Source organism: Rutilus rutilus (genome assembly GCF_951802725.1).
Source record: "Rutilus rutilus genome assembly, chromosome: 13".
Lineage (NCBI taxonomy): Eukaryota > Metazoa > Chordata > Actinopteri > Cypriniformes > Leuciscidae > Rutilus > Rutilus rutilus.
Window position 1 is genome coordinate 20440490 of NC_140218.1, and position 20908 is coordinate 20461397.

The window sequence follows — 20908 nt, forward strand, 5'->3', positions numbered from 1 at the left end:
CAATAAAAAAAAAAAACTTTATTTTTAAGAGTGTAGAGCTGATAGAAACCCGGACAGCAACATAGTATCTGCCCAGATCCGGCCCACATCTGGTACACCTGGAATCCACACACAGCCCGGGTGTGGGCCAGATCTGGGTCGACACTATGTTGCTGTTTGGGAAACCATCATATTAAAATCCCATGACTTTTTAGTGAAGTTTATTCATTTCCATGACTTGACCGTGGGATGACTGAAAGACGAAAGAAGGTACAGTTACGTGTCCTGTTGTCGCTGTTTCACGCCCATCTACACTGACGCTGCATGGCATTCGGAGGAGGAGCTGATTGCACCTTATGTGTAACGGTTGAAGCCGCTCAAGTCACGAAACTCCGAGTCCTTCATAACAACACTGAAGTGGAAGATGTTCGCGTGCACTTCTCTTACTATCAGCTCAGTTGCTTTTCGCAACTGTAGGACATTGGTGGTAAGTTGTTTAAGTTCTTACCTGTCAGTATCTTAAAAAGAAATGCGCGTGTACGATGAGTATGTGTGATTTGTGAGACCATTGTGCTTCATAGGGAACTTACTAAGTTTGAAATGTTTATTAGGCTGAGCTGGTTATCTGACAGATCCAGCGTTAACCTGTGTTTAGTCATGTTACTTAACCACTGTTTTCAGTTGGGTTTCTCTTTTCTTAATATGTATGTACTGTAACCTACAGTACATTCCAATGTGAGTTGGGTAACAGCGTGATGTAACTCTCATCTCGCGCACTTCTCTTGTACACCTAGAGGTGGCGCTGTGAAGCGAAGTGAGGCTTCAAGCTTTTTCAGACCAAAGACAGAGCGCATTCCATATTAATATATTTACATACTCTACAAAGCCATGAGAGTACTATAGTCATGTACTTGTATGCTGTTTTAATTTTACTTCATATAAATCAAAGTTGGAGGGATGCTATGTGTTTTATTTTATACTATGGCATATGAAGACTTCAGATGCAAAAGCCTCTAAGTGCCATTTGAATTTTTCTTCTAAAATTAGTATTTTTATCAAGCTCGTATATTTAAGTTCAGTAATTTCACTTCAGTGACAATTAATAGGTAATTTTCATTGCCATTAAAGTGAAATAAGTGAACATAAACATACAAGCTTGATAAAAATGATCATTCTAGAAGGAAATTTCAGATGGCACTTAGAGGCTTTTGCATCTGAAGTCTTCATATGTTTTTGTGTAATAATGTCAGTAAACTCATAACATTTAGTATCACCCGTCTTATGTTGACCCATCTTTTATTGTCCTCTTTCTACCCCAGCTGGTGCGATATGCCCAGACAGCAGCTGCCCCTGCCCCTGCCCCTGAGCCAAAAATAAAGAAATTTCAGATTTACAGATGGGACCCTGACACATCTGGTGACAAGCCCCGCATGCAAACCTATGAGGTTAATTTGAACACGTAAGTACACCAATATTTACACAAATGTTAGACAATAAGCACAGATGTTGCACTTAAAGGAAGGAACAGTTCACCAATAAATAAATTCTGTCATCATTTACTCATCCGACTGCCTTCAAAACCATCAAAACATTTTCTCATCCTAGATGTGGCCCAATGGTTCTTGATGCCCTCATCAAAATTAAAAACGAAATGGACCCGACACTCACCTTCAGACGCTCATGTAGAGAGGGTAAAGGAATATAAGAAATACATATATTTAAATAGAAAGAAAATGTGTATTTTTAATAAAAAATATGACTCTTTTGAGCACAATTAATGTGCCTATTAATGTTACATTTTGACAGAATGTTTGTTTGTCATTTCTCTGTATATAATTGTACAGGTATCTGTGGCTCATGTGCTATGAACATCAATGGGGGCAACACTTTAGCCTGTTTAAACAAAATAGATACAAATACCAGCAAAGTGACAAAGATTTACCCTCTGCCTCACATGTATGTTGTGAAAGATCTTGTGCCTGTGAGTATACCACTGTTAATGAATATCAATCTGAAATAAATAAAATAATAATATAATAAATAAATAGAATGCACCTGTAACTTTATAAACTGTTGTTTTAGGATATGAGCAACTTTTATGCACAGTACAAGTCCATTGAGCCCTATCTAAAGAAGAAGGATGAGTCAAAGCAGGGGAAAGAGCAGTACCTCCAGACGATCGAGGACCGTGAAAAGCTGGTTCGAGACCTTCTGCTGAATATTCTACTGATTCTGTCAGTGTGAAGGGTGATTGTGATCTTTACTAATGATTTTTTTAAAATGCATTCTTCCTCATGCTCATAGGATGGCCTGTATGAATGCATTCTGTGTGCTTGCTGCAGCACTAGTTGTCCTAGTTACTGGTGGAATGGAGACAAGTACCTTGGTCCAGCTGTGCTCATGCAGGTGTTTATTCATCATATCATATCATATCATAATGAGCAATGATTGTATTATTTATGTGTTAAACACCAGAGAAACTCTTGCTGATTTTGTATTGAATTCTGCAGGCGTATAGGTGGATGATTGATTCTCGGGATGACTTTACCGAAGAGCGTCTGTCCAAATTACAGGACCCTTTCTCCCTCTACCGCTGTCACACAATCATGAATTGTACAAAGACGTGTCCCAAGGTAGGCCATCTTCCCATCAAAATATAGCCACCTTTCACTTTGATGGACAAGACTCTCTGTCGGTCGTTGGACGTTAAGTAAACGTTTTATGTTTAGTCTCTCCCATTTGTTACTGTATTCCATTTAATCTGTGTTGTACTCTCGCCTGTTTAGGGACTCAATCCCGGAAAGGCCATAGCAGAGATTAAGAAAATGATGGCGACTTACAAAGAAAAGAGATCGTCTGCCGTCTGACTTGCACATTCTGGAAATATAATGTACTTAATGATTTAAATTATTGTGTAAATGTGTACATCCAGTATGGAGTGTTATGCTAATATGGGATATTTAGGTTTTACTTTGTTTGATAGTGGAGACCTATAGTCACCGCTAATGTAAAACAAATTAATTTTTCATTGAGGTTATACTGTAATGAATGCATGAAGGTGTAAAAAAATGCCTTAATATAACGTAATATTTGTCTTGTGTCTTAGTTTGTTTTTGTGTGGTAGTGTGTCCTACAACTTTGCTTGCTATAAAACATAGCGTACTTAAATATCTGCATGTTTAAGATCGCAGTCATTTGATTAGAAATGATGTTCTGCCAATGATGGAAAGGTATGTTTTATAGTAGGGAAGAAGATGAGAATTGCATGCTTTTTCAGAATAAAATAGATTTAAAGAAGGTCAAGTCTCGTCATGTCCTCCAGGTGGCGGTGTTCAATGGGTGAGTTGACAAAAGAACGCGAAAGAAGAAGGGCTATGGCGTCACGTTCATAAAACTGACACTTGAAGCAGAAACTGTTAGTTTCTGCAGTCGTGTAATGATATAATGACCCTCGAGTTAAAGTGTGTGCTTTAGCACTCACGTTTTAGATATGGATTCACCAGATATGGGTAAGTGCAAGTCGCCTGTGCATGTCAATATTTAATTAAATATCACTAAATAAGTCACTGTCCCTTGATCCCGTGAAGTCGTCTTGGCTGAAATTTTATAAAGAATTTGTGTATTTACTTAATTCGTATGATATGTGAATAAAACTGCATATCCGACATTTGTTCAGTTGTTCAATGTCATCAGAGCAGAACATGTAGCTGCTTCTGAAAATATCTTAAGCTGTCATTGTATCTGTTTTCATCTATCAGTTTTTGTATTTTGGTCAATGTATGACATCAGAAGGTTAGATTCATTGGGATTTTTTAAAATAACCATAATCTGAGTTTTCCTGATGTGGCGGCTGAGGATACTCTAGGATTGTTGTTCTGTGAGTCGGATCTTTTCAATGAATCGATCGAACGGCTCAGCAAACCATCTGTTTTGTGCGAGAACCGCTCGGAACGATTCACCGATGAATCATTGAATCAAAAGTTGGTTTTCATTACACTATGTTTTTCAAACACGTTATTAAACGTGCAAAAACTTTGTCAGCTGAGTTAAATATGTTTAATGTAAATGCATTGTTTAGGTTCTAAAGTAATTTGTTTTCATGGATTGAATCATGGTTGCAAAAACTGAACTAAACAAATACTTTTTTCGAACTCTAAACAAATTATTCGAAACTTTAAACCTAATAAATATCAATATGCGGCTTGATTGAAACGGTTTTTAAACTACGTCGGAATGAGGTGATGTAATTATGTCATGACATGAAAAGTAAATTAGTCGATTTGAACCGATTCTTGTTACGACCAGTTTGAAAGAACCGATTCGTGGAAGTGAGTCGGACTTGCATTACGCGTGACCAAACAAAAACAAACCAGTTCATATAAAAGCTCACCGGCTCACAGAGGGAAGTAGGCGGATCTGTCGAGTTGGCTTAAGTTACCCTACCTTACCTGAACGGGAGCATTACCTATCTCACTTTCAGGTTTACTGTAATGTTGTGGATATTTCATCAAGTAGAAACTGTAATGTCATAGACAAATCTCGTGGTGAATGTTTTTGTTAGGAACTTGCATCAGAGAAAAGACCAAAGGGTGGTAAGAGCTTTTTTTTTTGTGTGTGTGTGTGTGTGTGTGTGTGCCTTTCTTGAAAAATACAACCGTAGTTCTTCAGCATGTATATACCATATGGTTTTAAATGGTATTCATTTCAATTGTTAGAACTGACGGAAACAATAATTAGGCATATTGTCGTTATGCTGAATCAAAGTCAGTTGATTTGAACTTGTGAAATAACTCGTTGAAATGGGCCTGGGCATCATGTTTCTCTAACACATTGACTGCTGGATATTCCACCTCCTCTACTCTACTGAGGTGGCAGAACCTGTATTTCAAGCTCTGTATCATAAAAAGCCTCTTAAAATAGCACTAAATAGCTCAGTATATTTATTTTATTTTGTGTCCGTTGTATTTCCCAGTTTCGGCTGGTAAAATACTTATTTTCTTATTAATATCTTCCAGCCCTCTTTTATTAATATTTTCTATAAGGATGTCAGCATATGAGTGTCAAAATTATACTGATGTAGATTGGCTACCATTAAATCTTGGGATGCTAAAAAAAAGTTGCTCATTATTAAGTTTAGCTGTTTCTCACTTTTGTTTGAAGGAAGCATTTAGGCTGTAAAGTGAAAGTCAGCTATTTTTGTTTGTGCAGAAAGAAACTTAAAGCAAGCAAGCAAAGCACATGACCTGAAAAGTAAAAAGAAGAAGTTTTCAGTTTGATTCTTCCCTTTTACAATCCTCCTTGACCTGGAAATACTCCAGGCTCACAAGCTTCTCAGGCTTAACCTTTTTAAAATACATCTTTACAAACCTTCAAAACTGATGAAAAAATAAGCCATTTTATAATTTTTTCTATAATTTTGATTAAAGAATACAAGGGCACATGAATAATAAAAAAAAAGATGTGCACAGATAAATAATTTATAATAATTACTGCAATATTCCATTTTTATTTTATTTTTTTCATGTTGATTTTAATATTACAAAAAATGTCGTACCCTATTGACATCATAATTAAATGCCAGAGTGTATTCTTGTGTTTACAAAAAGGGAGTGTACACTGGAAATGTTATATGTTGTGTTTGCACTAATGTCTTAGTGAACTTTAAGAGCTGCTGCTCAACAGGACCACTTACGGATCTTGTCTTTTAGGAAGCTGTTGTCCGGGGCTGGATGATGCGTCCTCCCCAGACACAGAACCCCTCATAAAGGATCCAAGACCCAAGGACCTCAGCACCGTCTCACATATGGTACGATGTTGGGGAAACACAAATGCGTTTCTTGCTATTCTAGAACTTTATTAATTTTATAATCAAATGTAATGTGATTTGTTTCTCAGGATGTTCAGGGGTACAGATGGGTGTGCTGGAAGGTGTGGTTGTGCCGCATTGGGGCGGTATGTTCTGTAGGCCTGCTGCTAGTGCTCTTCAACTGGCGCCCTCGTCTCGGCATCCTGGCCCGGTGCAAGTCCTGTCCCATTTCAATGGCGGATGTTTTACTATTAAAGGTATTGTCTGTCTCCATATGCAGACTGTCTGCTTTACTGAAAATTGAAATACTGGTTGGTAAAATATTGACAAATGGGAGACGAGTGTACATTAAATCACAATTTTCCATTATAAGGAAGGGTATTTATTTATTTATTTTTTGATTATGATAGGACAGATATGGACAGCAGTTTGTTGTAGACGTGGTTAAAGAGGAAATTGAGGCAGACAGGTAAGACCCACAGTACATTTATTACTCCTCCTTCTCCTTTTTTCTATTTATGTGTTTTATAAGTTTCTTTCAAAAAGGAACCAGCTACTTGTGTAAAGCCATTCTTTGCTTTTTTAAAAAGGTGTAAACCTTCATATTTATATACATCTATATATAAACCGAAATATATATTAAATTTCACAATTTGTGACATTATTTTCATAACAATTAAGCACTTTCTGGCCTACATTGTCATTGCTGTAATGTGGGAAAAATTATATATAATTTAAATAGTAAAGTTTTTTACTGTATGTATTTATTTATTATATTAAAAACATATTCAGAAATACTCTATAATGTTTGTTTATAAAGCCATTTAACTCTATTTTATGTTGATCTCTTTCAGTTTGGAGTTTGCAGGAGGAGAGGCGGATGAGAATGAATGGAGAGACACCGTGCAGCTGCACAGTGAAAAGGTAACATCAGTCAAAATAGAGGGTGTTATGTACATGTCAGGTCCATCTGCTTGATCATATCATGTTTTGCTTTCATCTAGAAAACCATGCTTAGATACTATGTGTTTGAGGGCATGCGCTACATATGGATTGCCAGGAAAGGAGCCTTTTGCAAAGCAAGGTACTGTCTGATATATATATATATATATATATATATATATAGTTATATAGTTTTCTCTGAAGCCTCTACATGGTTATATGATTATAAAGCTGAAATTGTGTGGTTGTAAATCTTTCTGTAGTATCCTCAATGAAGGCTGGACCTGCGCTGACCTGCATGGCCGACAGCAAGGACTGAGTCGAGCAGACCAAAGCACAAGGTCTGTACCCTTTCAATTGCTATATGACATGTGAATATAATGCATGCCAAACAAAACCAGTTTTTTTTTTCACTCTGTCCTACAGAAAACAAATTTTTGGGGCCAATATCATTGATGTACCTGTGAAGTCTTACTTGGAACTTCTCTTTGAGGAGGTAGACCTTTTTTTCCCCTACTTTTTGTATTTTAAATACGCTGTAAAAGGATTATTTTGCTATTACGGACACTATTTAGTGATTAAATAGTGCCATACCCTGAATTTATATATTAAATACTTTGTGAAAGATTTATATATTGATCCGCTCTCCTTCTATTTTTCTATTTTCAGGTGCTCAATCCGTTCTACGTATTTCAGGTGTTCAGCATCATCCTGTGGATGTCAGACAGATACTATTATTATGCTGCTTGTATCTTCATCATATCCTTAATTTCCATCGCTGTGTCCCTTTATCAGATTCGTAAGGTATGCAAACATTATTTATACTACTTTTGAGCTCTTTTGTTTTGCTGTGAATTCATATAATAACTAAGTTGTTAATAATAATATGTCGTTTTATGTCTCTGCAGCAAAGCACCACTCTCCACCGCATGGCCCGTTTGGTAGTGGACATTACTGTGCGCAGGGACACCGGAGGTGACATTGCTTACCAAACGTTTATAATATGCAGCCAGCAAAGTGATGTTCTTCACAATGTTGGCTTGTTCTTTGTGAAAGCATGTTTGTTTGTGTGTCTTTTCAGAGGAAGAGTGTGTAAACTCTGAGGAGCTGGTTCCAGGTGACTGTATTTTGATTCCAGCTGAGGGTTTGCTGCTGCCATGCGACGCCGCCCTGCTGGCTGGGGAGTGCATGGTGAACGAAAGCATGCTGACTGGTGAGAGAATGCAAACGGCCTTTGAAATTGTGTATTGCACTAAATCTACATGCATTTAGAGGCTTTTCCGTTCTTTCGTTCTCACTACTGCCGCTTTACCAACTGACAGGTGAGAGCATACCAGTGATGAAGACGCCATTGTCTACTTCTGGAGCCACATACAGTCCAGAATCTGAACGCAGACACACTTTGTTTTGTGGCACACAGCTCATCCAGGCTAAAGGAGGCGGTCCTGCTGGGAATGGGGCCATTGCTGTTGTAACACACACAGGTGATTTATAAAGCAATACATAATTTTGTTCTATTATACACCGCCGCTCAAATGTTTGGGGTGTGTAAGATGTTTTTACATATATATTAATTATATATATATATATATATATATATATATATATATATATATATATTATATATATGTATATGTATATGTGTGTGTGTATGTATGTATGTATGTGTGTGTGTGTGTGTATGTATGTATGTATAGGTGTGTGTGTGTGTGTGTGTGTGTGTGTGTGTGTGTGTGTGTTTTTATTATATATTAATTAATACTTTTATCCAGCAAGGACACATTAAATTGCCAAAAGTGTTTTTTTCTTTTGCAATGTTATCAGTTTTTTTGCCATTTCAAATAAAAGCTGCTCTTTTGAACTTTCTGGTCATCAAAGAATCCTGAAAAAAATAATATTTTGGGTTCCACAGACATATTAAGCAGCACAACTGTTTTCAACTTAACATGTAAATTACCCTAAACATGTAAATTACGACTGCCTGTATGCACAGAAAAATGTCTGATTGATTTATATTAAATACTCTACAGTCTACAATACACTTGCTATTAGCTACAAGGCAGAGAAGCCATAAAATGACTTTCAAGTTTACCTCCTTTTGTTGTTTTCTCATGAAAACCTCTTTTGATTCTGTTCATCAGGGTTTTTTACTGCCAAAGGGGACCTTATTAGTTCTATCCTCTACCCTCAACCATTAGACTTTCGCTTCTACAAGGATGCTATGAAGTTCCTACTGTTTCTAGCACTTATGGGTAAGTTGGTTTACTTGGTAGGCTCTTATGCATGTGATATAATGGCGTTTGTTTATGTTTTATAATGCAGAATATGGGCCTTTATCAATGTGAATATCTGTGTTTCAGCGTTGGTCGGCACTATTTATAGCATTGTGATACTGTCAAGGAGCAAAGTAAGTATTTCATATTTACATTGGAGGGGCCATATCTTATACTTCTTTCTTTAATACTTCGTTTTTTTCCCCTCTGTTAGTCAAGATTTTTTAGCATTACAGTAATCGAGCGCAAACGTCGGGTTCCGGAAGTAAATTTTCTCCATAGAGAAATTTATTTTTGAATGATAAGCCTTTAAATACTGCAGAGCTACAAAGTTGTTAATCAATGGTTTTTGCTTTTGTTGAAGCCATAAACCTGCATTATTTAGCTTATTTTTAAAATGATTGTGTTGAACAGCAGAATTCCTGGTGAAAACTAAATTATCTATGATGCTGTACAGACAATTACACCAATCAGAGAGTCGAAAAAAGCAATACGTGCCAAAATCATAGACAGTAAAAGAAATGGACACAGCGACCCCATTGGATTCAACGGAGACAAAGTGAAGCCAATTAGAAACTCTTCCTGGGGGTCCAGCGTACTGCGCAGACTCAAACTGAGCTCGACGACGTAGATGTGACGTGAGCAAACCGTCTGTCTTCTAGTAGCTGTGCCAAGATCAATCTGAATCATTACCTTCCGAAACTCGCAGAGACGGAGAGCGTGAGTATGAGCTGTCCATGATCTTGGAGCAGGAGAAACTTTTTGTAGGTGTTCTGATTAATTGCTTTGTCATTTTGCCTCGACGTCCTCCCGATTGCCCGCGAGCTTCTACTCCTGTCCATACGGTAATTTCCTACTGTGCGACAGAGAGTCGCGTGGCTATGACGCAATCGTTAGCCTTCTTTTACAAAAACTGCTTCTACGGGGCCATAACGTAAGCTACAAGGTAATGGAGCCTTTTATACATTTTCGTGTTTCTTTAGAAATAAATAATGGACAAATGGAGTCTTTAAACGCCTCAGATGTGAAGTTATTCGCTGTCAAAGTGACGCCAAAATGAATGAGAGTCAATGGGATGCTAACTGCAGGTGGGGTTCCGCTAGCCAATGGCGGCGCCCGGGGGTACCTTCAAAATAATACAAATCCCTGCCCCCCTGGCCAAAATAGCTCTTTAGCTCCGCCCACTCCCATGAAGCGAATGACACAATGGAGTAGATCTCTACACTCAAAATACTTGTGTATATATATGCATATTTTGCAATACACTCTTTTTGTGTGTGTGTGTGTGTGTGTGTGTGTGTATGTATGTATGTATGTATGTATGTATGTATGTATATATATATATTATCTATATCTCAACATTTGTAAATTAGTAGTTTTGCAGTGCTTCATGAACATTGTAGTTCTTTCCCTCAGTAAAGCCGTTAACTATACAGTCATGTACTTTTGTTTTCAAAAACGTTTTTGCTTCAAACTGAACTTTGTAGTTTTGTTTTTCACCTCGTAGCTGATTGGCTTGGTTCATGGCATATAACTCTTTAATAAAGATTTTTTTTTAAATCCCTATGGGAAACATGAATGGAAAAAATATTTGTAGAACCTGTGCTGCTGAAAAAGGGGGTGGGGGTTGCACTTTATTTGGTTTTAAATTATTTCTTCCTAAATTGCATTTTATCTACAAATAATTATACTTCAGATTTAATTCCTCTTGCGTATTCACTTCTTGTGTCATCAGACTCCCTGGAACGAATTACTTATCCGGTCTCTGGATATTGTGACAATAATAGTTCCACCTGCTCTTCCTGCTGCTCTAACTACAGCCGCTATCTACGCCCAGAATCGCCTGAAGCGGCATGGGGTGTTCTGCATAAGCCCACCTCGTATTAATATCTGTGGAAAGGTATCACTTTTCTGTTTTGATAAGGTAAGTGATCAAGGTTTCACACAATGCTTTAGGGAAATCCTTAAAATGGTGTCCTGATGAGTGATGAATCACCTTGTAGATGTTCAACTCAGGTATATTCATGCCACTGTAGTTCAAGAATTTGCTTAATCTAATATTTGGCTTTTAAAGACTGAGCTTCAGGCTGTTCAAATACATTTTGTTTCATTACTCAGTGAAGGTGTTTTGTTTGTGTAATGATTACATCATCAGTGCCCTGGATTAGACCAATAGAGAACTTCTTTCCTTAACTCCCCATGTCAGATCTGTTGACTATAGGAGTGTTCCTTTTACACATAATCTAGCTAACATAGATAAGTTTATTGACAATATTATTATTATCATATTACTTATAATAATAATATCATGTATTATATGTATTGCAAATATTTGTGTGTGGGTGTTTATAAATTAATTATATTTATAAATATTGTCTTTCTACAGTAACTCCATCCATATCCATTTCATATTGTTTCCCCATAACATAGAAATCATTTTAAACTTTAAACATACAAATAAGTTTTAGACTAAATTAACACATTTTTTCTCTTGGACGTATGATTCATATTTTTGTGGGTCAATAAAATTATTCAATAATTGATTGTGTATATATATTATCCATTTCACAGTGCATAATAGTGTTTCAATGTTTAAGCAATTCTTCATAACAAACAAATCATTTTAAATAACTTTAAAGGGATACTCCACTTTTTTCGGAAATAAGCTCATTTTACAACTCCCCCAGAGTTAAACAGTTGAGTTTTACCGTTTTAGAATCCATTCAGCCGAACTCCGGGTCTGACGGTACCACTTTTAGCATAGCTTAGCACAGATCATTGATTCTGATGAGTCCAGTAGCATTTCTTTCAAAATGACCAAAGAGTTTCAATATTTTTCCTATTTAAAACTTGACTCTTCTGTAGTTAAACCGTGTACTAAGATCGACGGAAAATGAAAAGTTGCGATTTTCTAAGCCTATATGGCTAGGAACTACTCTCATTCCAGCGTAATAATCAAGGAACTGTGTGGCTGTACCATGGGTGCAGCAGGCGTAATGATATGACGCAGCGCCTGAAAATAGTCCCCAGCTCGGTAACTGCTTCCAACGTGACCGGGACTAAGTTTGTCTAACCTATTAGACCTATTTTCAGGCGCTGCGTCATATCATTACGCCTGCTGCACTCATGGTACAGCCGCACAGTTCCTTGATTATTACGCCTGAATGAGAGTAGTTCCTAGTCATATAGGCTTAGAAAATCGCAACTTTTCATTTCCCGTCGATCTTAGTACACGGTTTAACTACAGAAGAGTCAAGTTTTAAATAGGAAAAATATTGAAACTCTTTGGTCATTCTGAAAGAAATGCTACTGGACTCATCAGAATCAATGATCTGTGCTAAGCTATGCTAAAAGTGGTACCGTCAGACCCGGAGTTCGGCTGAATGGATTCTAAAACGGTAAAACTCAACTGTTTAACTCTGGGGGAGATGTAAAATGAGCATATTTCCGAAAAAAGTGGAGTATCCCTTTAAATGTTTTAAAATAAACTACTCACATGGTTGGCTTCATATATTTGGGGGGTGAAATACATTATAAAAAAATGTAAAATACTTTTCCAAGGACAGTCAAAAATAAATGTCCAACCTCTTCCCACCCACCAAAAAAAAAAAAAGTCCCCTTGGATGTAGTGAGGCTAAAAGAAAGATTTTTACCGGTTTATTCTAAGTTAGCCCTAGCCCTTTATTATTATTATTAAGCATTCATTTTTCATTGCCATCTTACATGCATCATGTGCTTTCAAAGCAAAGAAATTGGGTTTATTAGTGGCAGCATTATGCAAAAGAGGGTTAGCAATGACTGATAAGATCTCTGCTGCTGCCTTGCTAAATATCAAGATCCTGTCTGAAGTGATGCTGCAGTCTAACATCCTGTATGCATATTTTTGTGTTAATGAATGTTTATATAAAAGTGTTCTCATTGATCTTACAGTTTTCTATGGCATTTTAAAGTTAAGCTAGTAAAAGAGAGTGGTGTATAATTTTCACTAGCTATATTTCCATCCACCCATTTTTATCCACATTTTCGAAATATCACATTAAAAAAGCACCGGGTAGAAACGCCAAGATGTGCATAAATTCTAAATTTGCGCATAAAAAATTGCACGCTCAATTGAGGCGGTTACATATTTTTATCCGATAAGACATGCGCATAAACTACGAGTGAAACCCATTTACCGAATAAATCCCTTGACCCTCACGTGACTTCGCCTCAACAGTGGATGTGATTGGATAACTGGACTAACCAGCGGACCAATATCATTGAACAGCATCTCAAATATTGGTTTGATCATTCTGAAATGTCTGAGCCAAAGTCTATCTTCAGGATCATTTTGTAATGACCTCCCAGAAACATCTCACACGATTGCATTCCCAAACACTAGCATCTGAACGCATGATAACTTGACATTGCGTTTCGTCTTCGCGCTCTGAGACGCAAGTAGTTTATGATGGAGGTAAAAAGAGCAGTGGCTTCCATTTTTATTACAGATAATTTGCGCCAGTTTCCCTGGAAGTGATTTTTCTCTCTTGAACACATGGGATGGAAACGCTGCTTTATTCGCAAATGTTTTATGCGATATTCCAGTTATGTGCACAAGTTAAATTTACAACTGTATAGAAACTTAGCTATTGTGAGTTGTGACGACAACTGTCAGTTTCTATGTGTTTGTTTCAGACTGGCACTCTGACAGAGGAGGGTCTGGATGTGTGGGGCGTCATGGAAGCGAGTGGAGGGGTATTTGGCGAGATGATCCCTGACCCTCTCTTTCTCCCTGCTGGAATGATGCTCTATGCACTTGCCTCCTGCCATTCTGTAGCTTTGCTGGGGGGTCAAGCACTTGGAGACCCACTAGAGCTCAAAATGATTGAATCCACTGGATGGGTAATGACTGGTTTCTCACAGTGCTTCATGTTCTTAAAGGGATAGTTTACCCAGAAATGAAAATTCTTTCAACATTTATTCATCCTCATTTCGATCCAAACTTGAATAACTTGCTTTCTTCTGTGGAACACAAAAGAAGATATTCTGAAAAATTTCTTCTTGTTCATACATTGAAAGTCAATGGGCACCAAAACCTTTTAGCTACCAACATTCTTCAGAATATCTTCTTTTGTGAACGCTTGGAACGACATAATGAGAGCTGTGAGCCGATTTCAGTAATTTGCATCTCATTTCTTTAATCCTTTTACATATCAAAGTTGCCATAAAACTGATTAAACAAAACAGATTCATACTTCTCATGTCATCTTGCATGCAAAATGACAGGAACTGACTGAGCCAGAGAGTGAGATGGGACATGATTCTGAATTTGGGATATACAGAGTACTAGCAGTGATGAGACCTCCTGGACCTGAGCTCCTGTCAGAAGGAAATGTAAGTTGATATGAATGAAAAGGATGTTTCAATCAGAAATGAAAATCATTTACTCACCCTCATGTCGTTCCTAACCTGTATGACTTTCTCTCTTTTTGTGCAACATGAAAGAATATACTTTGAAACTGTTTTTGTCCATACAGTGAAAGTCAATGGGTTTCAGTGTTGTTTGGACCCCAATGTTCTTAAAATATCTTTTGTTTCACAGAAGAAAGAGAGGCATACAGGTTTGGAATGACATGTGCATGAGGAAATGGTCACAGAATGTCTATTTCTGGCTCTTTAAAACAAAAAATTGAGAAAAGAAAAAAGCCTTTTTTATAATGTTTTAATCCTAATTTACCTATCCTTTTATGTGTTTTTCAGTCGGTCAGTCAACCAGTTGCAATTGTGCGGAGATTCCCATTTTCCTCTTCTTTGCAAAGGATGAGCGTGGTGAGCGTTGGGCCAGATGGAGCTTCTCCTGTCGCATTCCTTAAAGGAGCACCTGAGATGGTGGCAAGCTTCTGCATCAGTGAAAGTGGTGAGGGCCTGACTCTTAAAACTTGTCCTGATTCTTATATCACCTTGAGAAGAGCAAGCCGGAGTATATGAAACGCTACCTACCTATTTATTTTTGTGCTCAGTTTTGTTCTGTCTTTGTGCTCTCCTTGTGACAGTGCCTTCTCATTTTTCACCCACTCTCCGGGAGTACGCGAGCCAGGGCTTCAGGGTCCTTGGATTTGCCTACAAGCACCTCAATAAGGAGACTGACCTAGCCACTGTTGAAAGGTCAGCTGTTTTGTTTTATAAACACTACAGTTTATAGGTTTGGGGTCGGTAAGATTTAAAAAAAAAAATTTTTAAGACGTCTCTTATGGCCACAAAGGCTGCATTTATTTGAAAATACAGTAAGAACATTAACAAATTAAAATGACAGTTTTCTATTTTAATATATTTGAAGATATCATTTATTCCTGTAATGCAATCATTACTCCAGTCTTCAGTGTCACATGATCCTTCAGAAATCATTCTGATATGCTGATTTGCTGTTCAAGAAACATTTCTTATTATCAATGTTGAAAACTGTTGTTCTGCTTAAAAAAAAAAACTGGATTCTTTGATGAGAAAGTTAAAAAGAACAGCATTTATTTGAAATAGAACTCTTTGGTAACATTATAAATGTATTTGCTGTAACTTTTTATTAATTTAATGAATCCTTGCTGGATAAAAGTATTCATTTCTTTTAAAAACATCCTACTGATCCCAAGCATTTAAACTGTAGTGAATTGAATTATTATTGCATACTTAAATTCTATTTATAAAATATAATAGATATTTAGAGAGAGACAGATGCATGCTTTACATTCCTGCTGCCTCGTCTCATTTTATAATAATATATACGGAAGCTTTATTTTTTAAAATGTTTTGGGACAAGCGAATTTACCTTTCAAACAAGTAAAGCATCTTTGTTTCTCTCTGACACACTGTATCTAGAAAAGCTTAACATCGGGCCCTGATTAGCATCAGTTCTTGATAAATGTTTGCTTGTAGGGTGGAGGTGGAGAAAGACATGAACTTCCTGGGTCTGTTGGTAATGAAGAACCAAGTAAAGCCAGAGAGTGCTGAAGTCATTTGCACTCTTAAACTGGCACAATTACGGCCTGTTATGGTTACAGGTATGTCCAAAAATAACAAAACCCTTATACTGAATGTTTATAACCATGATTTGCTTTATGATCGTTAAATTGACACTAAACATTGGCTCTCTCTCTCTCTCTCTCTCTCTCTCTCTCTCTCTCTCTCTCTCTCTCTCTCTCTCTCTCTCTCTCTCTCTCTCTCTCTCAGCTTTATAGACACAGGGAAGTGAAAGTGATTTGTCACATTGTTTTTTTCTGTTCTGTCAGGTGACAATATTCTCACTGCTGTGAATGTAGCACGTGCGTGTGGAATGGTGCTGTCACATGAGAAGGTTATTTTCGTTCATGCATCGCCCCCTACTGCCAGTTCAATGGCCTCGCTGCAGTTTCATCAAGGAGATGGTGCAGTAGCCACCGTTAATACTCATGAGACTATTGATAATCCAGTACAGGTTTGCTCTTTGACCTATTAAGTGCTTTATAGGTGTTACCATTGACATATCATGTAGTAATGTCTTATACAGAGTTTTTATTAATTGAGAAATATTTCCTCTTCCTGTACCCTAAGGGTCTCTACCAGAACAGCGCCGGCTATCATTTGGCTATTAATGGAGTGTCCTTTGCAGCACTTTGTGATCATTTCCCTGAATATCTACCCAAGGTGACTTAGATTAAGTTTTACGAGTATTGATTCATTCCAGTTTTAGACTGGTGATGTGGGCACCATACTTTTCAAATGGATTTTCTGGAAACTGACAGTGCTCATTGTTTCTGTTACAGATTCTGATAAGGGGTACAGTGTACGCCCGCATGACCCCAGACCAGAAAACCCAGCTAGTAAAAGCACTGCAGAATCTCAAGTGAGTTCAGTATTTGAAATGTGTGGTCAAATGGAAATAAAGAGCAGTAGTGAGCATTGCTTGGAAATGATCTGTAAAAAATGTAGAAGTATACAACATCAGTGATAAATCAACAATGAATACAGTAATATTGTCTAATTTGTCAGCAGGGGTTTGTAACACTGAATATAACGGCCATATCTCCTGACTCGTGTGCAGTTACAGGGTGGGCATGTGTGGGGATGGAGCCAATGACTGTGGAGCCTTGAGGGCTGCAGATGTCGGTGTGTCATTGTCTGAGGCTGAGGCCTCTGTGGCGTCTCCTTTCACATCCAAGTCTGATAACATTAGCTGTGTGCCTTTACTCATCAAGTAAATAACACTTTTACCATAATGTGTACATTATTACCTGGCTTTTTAGCCAGAAATTGTATGAATAATATTGTATTCTTGACTTAAGTTATTATAACATCAATATATAATTTGTTTTATTTATGTGTATTTATATTTATTTGTTGTTGTTATTATTATTATTATTATTAATACATTAATTGCTTTTATTACAACAGTTATTTCTATTAATTAAAGTAATATTAATCATGTTTGTTTTTAATAATAATATTTTTTGTAGTAGTTTTAGTAGTAGTATTTATTGAATTGTGTATTTTTGACTTAAATTATAATATCAATATATGATAATATGTATAATAATGCATTTATATTTATTATTAATAATAATAATTACTATTTATGAACTTTATTAATTCAAATATTTGATAATAATAATTGTTTATTGAATATTTGATATATATATATATATATATATATATATATATATATATATATATATATATATATATATATATATATATATATATATATATACACACACACACACACACACACACACACACACACACACACACACACATATACACTGTTATAATGTACAATAATAAATAAATATAAATAACAATTAATTTTAATAAACTACAATTATGATGTGTATTGTTATAAAACTAAATCTAATGTCTAATTTGTTTGAAAACAGGGAAGGCAGGTGTTCACTGGTGACATCGTTCGGTCTTTTTAAGTACATGGCCTTGTACAGTCTGATTCAGTTTGCCTCTGTTCTTATTCTCTACACTGTGAGCATGAAATCAATATCCAAATATACAATGAAGTAATTTGGGCATTTTAACAATCAAGTTGATGATTTCTTTTATCTATTGTAGGAGAAAACAAACTTGGGAGATTTTCAGTTCCTCTTCTTTGATTTAGTTTTGGTGACAGTTTTGGCCATAGTGATGGGACGGGGAGGTCCCAGCGATGAGATCCACCCCCAGCGACCAGCTGCCAGTCTTCTATCTCTGCCAGTCCTGGCTAGTTTACTGGTTCACACTGTGCTGCTGATCGTTGCTCAAGTGTCTGCCCTACTTATCACTGTCTCACAAGACTGGTAAGCAACTGACCTAAGTGACCTAGTTTTTAGGTAACGTTAAAAATCCTTGTACCCTCATAGCTGTTGCGTTATAACTATGCGACTGTTTGCAGGTATGTGCCTCTAAATTCCACTAGGACAGGGGCAGCAAACCTGCCCAACATGGAGAACACAAGTATATTTGCCTTATCGGGGTTCCAGTATATCATCATGTCTATTGTGATAACTAAAGGATATCCTTACAAAAAACCACTGTTTTACAATGGTGAGAATTTTAACCTGACCCTAGACCTGTTTAACACAGCAAACATAGGCTTGTTTGACAGAAAATGCACTGTAAACCCATTTATCGATAATCTTTTATCATCAATATAAAATAATGGAGTAAACAAATCACAATTTGTTTAAAAAAATGTTTGACTGAATCCAGATAATTTGAGCAGTTTGTAGATTCACGTTGGGGTTTGTGTTTAATTAAATGTATTTTTTTTTTTGCTTATGGATGTAAATGTGTTTCCCCTCATCATGCAAGTTAGATTTCACAGTAATCAAGAATTCTAGAATAAGTAATAATTCTCAATTGCCCACTCCCGATAACCATTGAATAATTTGTAGACATTATTAAAGGATATGCTCAGTGTAGATGTAGTCTATGTTTAGTTATTTTTAATGTTTTTTTTCCTCCTCTTCTTAGTTTTGTTCCTAGTCGCACTGCTGCTCTTTTTTGCTCTAATGAGCTGGCTGGTGCTTTTCCGTCAAACCATCATCCATCGTGTGCTGGAGCTCTATGACATCACTGATATGAGATATAAACTACTGCTGGTGGCCGTAGCCGCACTCAACCTCTTTATATGCTACTTGATTGAGGTACAGACAAATACATGTATGACCACATGGCATCTGGAACTTGAAACCCATATCAGTAATTGCAGTTAAGTTATTTCTCTTTACAGATTCTTATTGACCAAGGTGCCCTGAACTGCCTTCGCAACCTCAGGGGAAAACGCGAGTCCAAAAAGCAGTTCAAACGTCTAGACGTCCAGCTTGCAGAAACACCCTCATGGCCGCCCCTGAACCAGACCTTGTTCCCACCACAGTGCACCGTCATCGGTGTTAGCTAACACCTACCCTCCCGCTTTAGCATTTCAAATCTCCCAATGCACATATCCAGTGTTGCCAAAGATCTGATAGCACCTCTCAGTGCACTAGTGAGGTATGGCTACCAGATGCCGTCCTTGTCTGCCTATTATATATGGCACAAAACTTATCATACAGTAACAAGAGTGAAGTAAAGATCCCTGTTAGTCATGGTATTTCTTATAATATAACACATAAATGAACAATTAAAAACTTTTAAAGCTACAATATGTAAGATTTGTGTAATAAAATATGCAAAAATCACTTGCACAGTGTGATATATTTCCTGCAGTTGTGTACTTACGATATCCCAAAAGTTCCCAAAGATTTTTAATTTCAGAGTAATTGCAAGTTTAAATAATGGCTCGTCCATGTTCACTTGTCGCCTGTCAATGACGTAATATCCGCTTTATCCCTGGTTTCCGCTCGTACTGCCATAGTAACCATGGCGACAGACGTGGACAACTGCGTTACGTCTAGCGGCTCGCTCACGCTGTTGTTGTTTAGCTCAAACATGGACGCGGATGGGCTATTATTTCATCCGCAACCGCATCACAAAAATCATCATCCGTCCGTCATCCAGCCGCACCAACGTTTTTGACCAATTTTCAAAACCGCACCCGCCCGCCATCCGTTGATTTGTGCATACATATATTTTTCATTTGATTGGTTCAACCGCCCGCCACCCGCCTGAATTTAATTAAAATATTATTTTTCGTCACGTCATCCGCCCAATCCGCGGTTTATCCGCGGCTATAACCGCCAACCGCGCATCTCTAGCGTCAACAACATCCGCCTTTGTTATTTTAAGAGGTTAGCGACCCCTAGCGGCGAAAATTTTTACATATTGTAGCTTTAAGTCTTTTGAAGGTGTGCTGAATGATTTAGAAAAGGGGTGGAAACATATTTAACAGTTTATACATGCAAATTAACAGTTTATATAGAAAAGAGGGGCATATTGCCTTGAGAACTGATTGATTTGGTTACTAACATTAATCCAAAATATTGAACATGTTGTTGTAAACCCATATGCTTTTTTTTTCTTTTTTTTTTTGGACCATAAAAGTTCTACCAAAGCATTCAAGTTTGCTTCAAGTTGTCGTATTGGAAAAGTAACGCATACATGCTGCCTACTTTATTTCTTAGTGAAATATGAAATATATTTTTTAAAATAGGGCAGGAACTTGGTTTAATCCAGCCATTGTTGATTGGGTGGAAGCATGCTAAGAAAGGGGGCGGACTTTAAGCAAATTAAATTATTGGAGACATCCACCATATGTCACCATAAAGAAATCTGATGCTTTCATCAGGGGTCCAGTTATTAGGCTACATTTTAATAAAAAAAAAAAAACATGTAAGGGGAAACCATTCTTTATACGTGGATTTTTCAGTTATCAGGATTTTACTGTTGATAATTTGACATGATCCAGGATTGTTAGGCTCTTCGATGCTCATCCTGGAGTTGCTGTCATAGCAATAAGTCTATAAGCAGCTTATTT

The 20908-nt window shown here is 37.0% G+C and overlaps 2 protein-coding genes across 4 annotated transcripts; both read left to right on the plus strand.

The window, feature by feature from the left end:
- Positions 1 to 52: 52 nt before the first annotated feature.
- On the plus strand, positions 53 to 3277 carry LOC311302286 (succinate dehydrogenase [ubiquinone] iron-sulfur subunit, mitochondrial-like). Its single transcript, XM_084428031.1, has 8 exons — positions 53 to 466; positions 1299 to 1438; positions 1585 to 1670; positions 1824 to 1960; positions 2062 to 2178; positions 2284 to 2385; positions 2490 to 2612; positions 2766 to 3277. The coding sequence occupies exons 1-8, from the start codon at positions 404 to 406 to the stop codon at positions 2844 to 2846; spliced, it is 849 nt and encodes a 282-aa protein (XP_084284157.1). The 5' UTR covers positions 53 to 403; the 3' UTR covers positions 2847 to 3277.
- A 43-nt stretch (positions 3278 to 3320) lies between these two features.
- On the plus strand, positions 3321 to 20488 carry atp13a2 (ATPase cation transporting 13A2). Of its 3 annotated transcripts, none has more exons than XM_084428027.1 (29): positions 3321 to 3488; positions 5688 to 5785; positions 5875 to 6042; positions 6196 to 6254; positions 6640 to 6709; positions 6790 to 6869; positions 6991 to 7068; positions 7154 to 7223; positions 7397 to 7531; positions 7636 to 7702; positions 7809 to 7940; positions 8050 to 8211; positions 8869 to 8979; positions 9088 to 9134; positions 10736 to 10924; positions 13675 to 13881; positions 14266 to 14373; positions 14740 to 14896; positions 15033 to 15144; positions 15907 to 16031; positions 16260 to 16444; positions 16561 to 16653; positions 16773 to 16852; positions 17051 to 17203; positions 17883 to 17979; positions 18067 to 18290; positions 18386 to 18537; positions 18967 to 19139; positions 19226 to 20488. In XM_084428027.1, exons 1-29 carry the CDS (start codon positions 3470 to 3472, stop codon positions 19391 to 19393), a joined length of 3519 nt encoding a protein of 1172 aa, XP_084284153.1. In that variant the 5' UTR covers positions 3321 to 3469; the 3' UTR covers positions 19394 to 20488. The 3 variants fall into 3 exon arrangements, with proteins under 3 accessions (XP_084284153.1, XP_084284154.1, XP_084284155.1); XM_084428028.1 differs by lacking the exon at positions 3321 to 3488 and adding an exon at positions 4376 to 4571; XM_084428029.1 differs by lacking the exon at positions 3321 to 3488 and adding an exon at positions 5196 to 5229.
- The last annotated feature ends 420 nt before the right edge of the window (positions 20489 to 20908 follow it).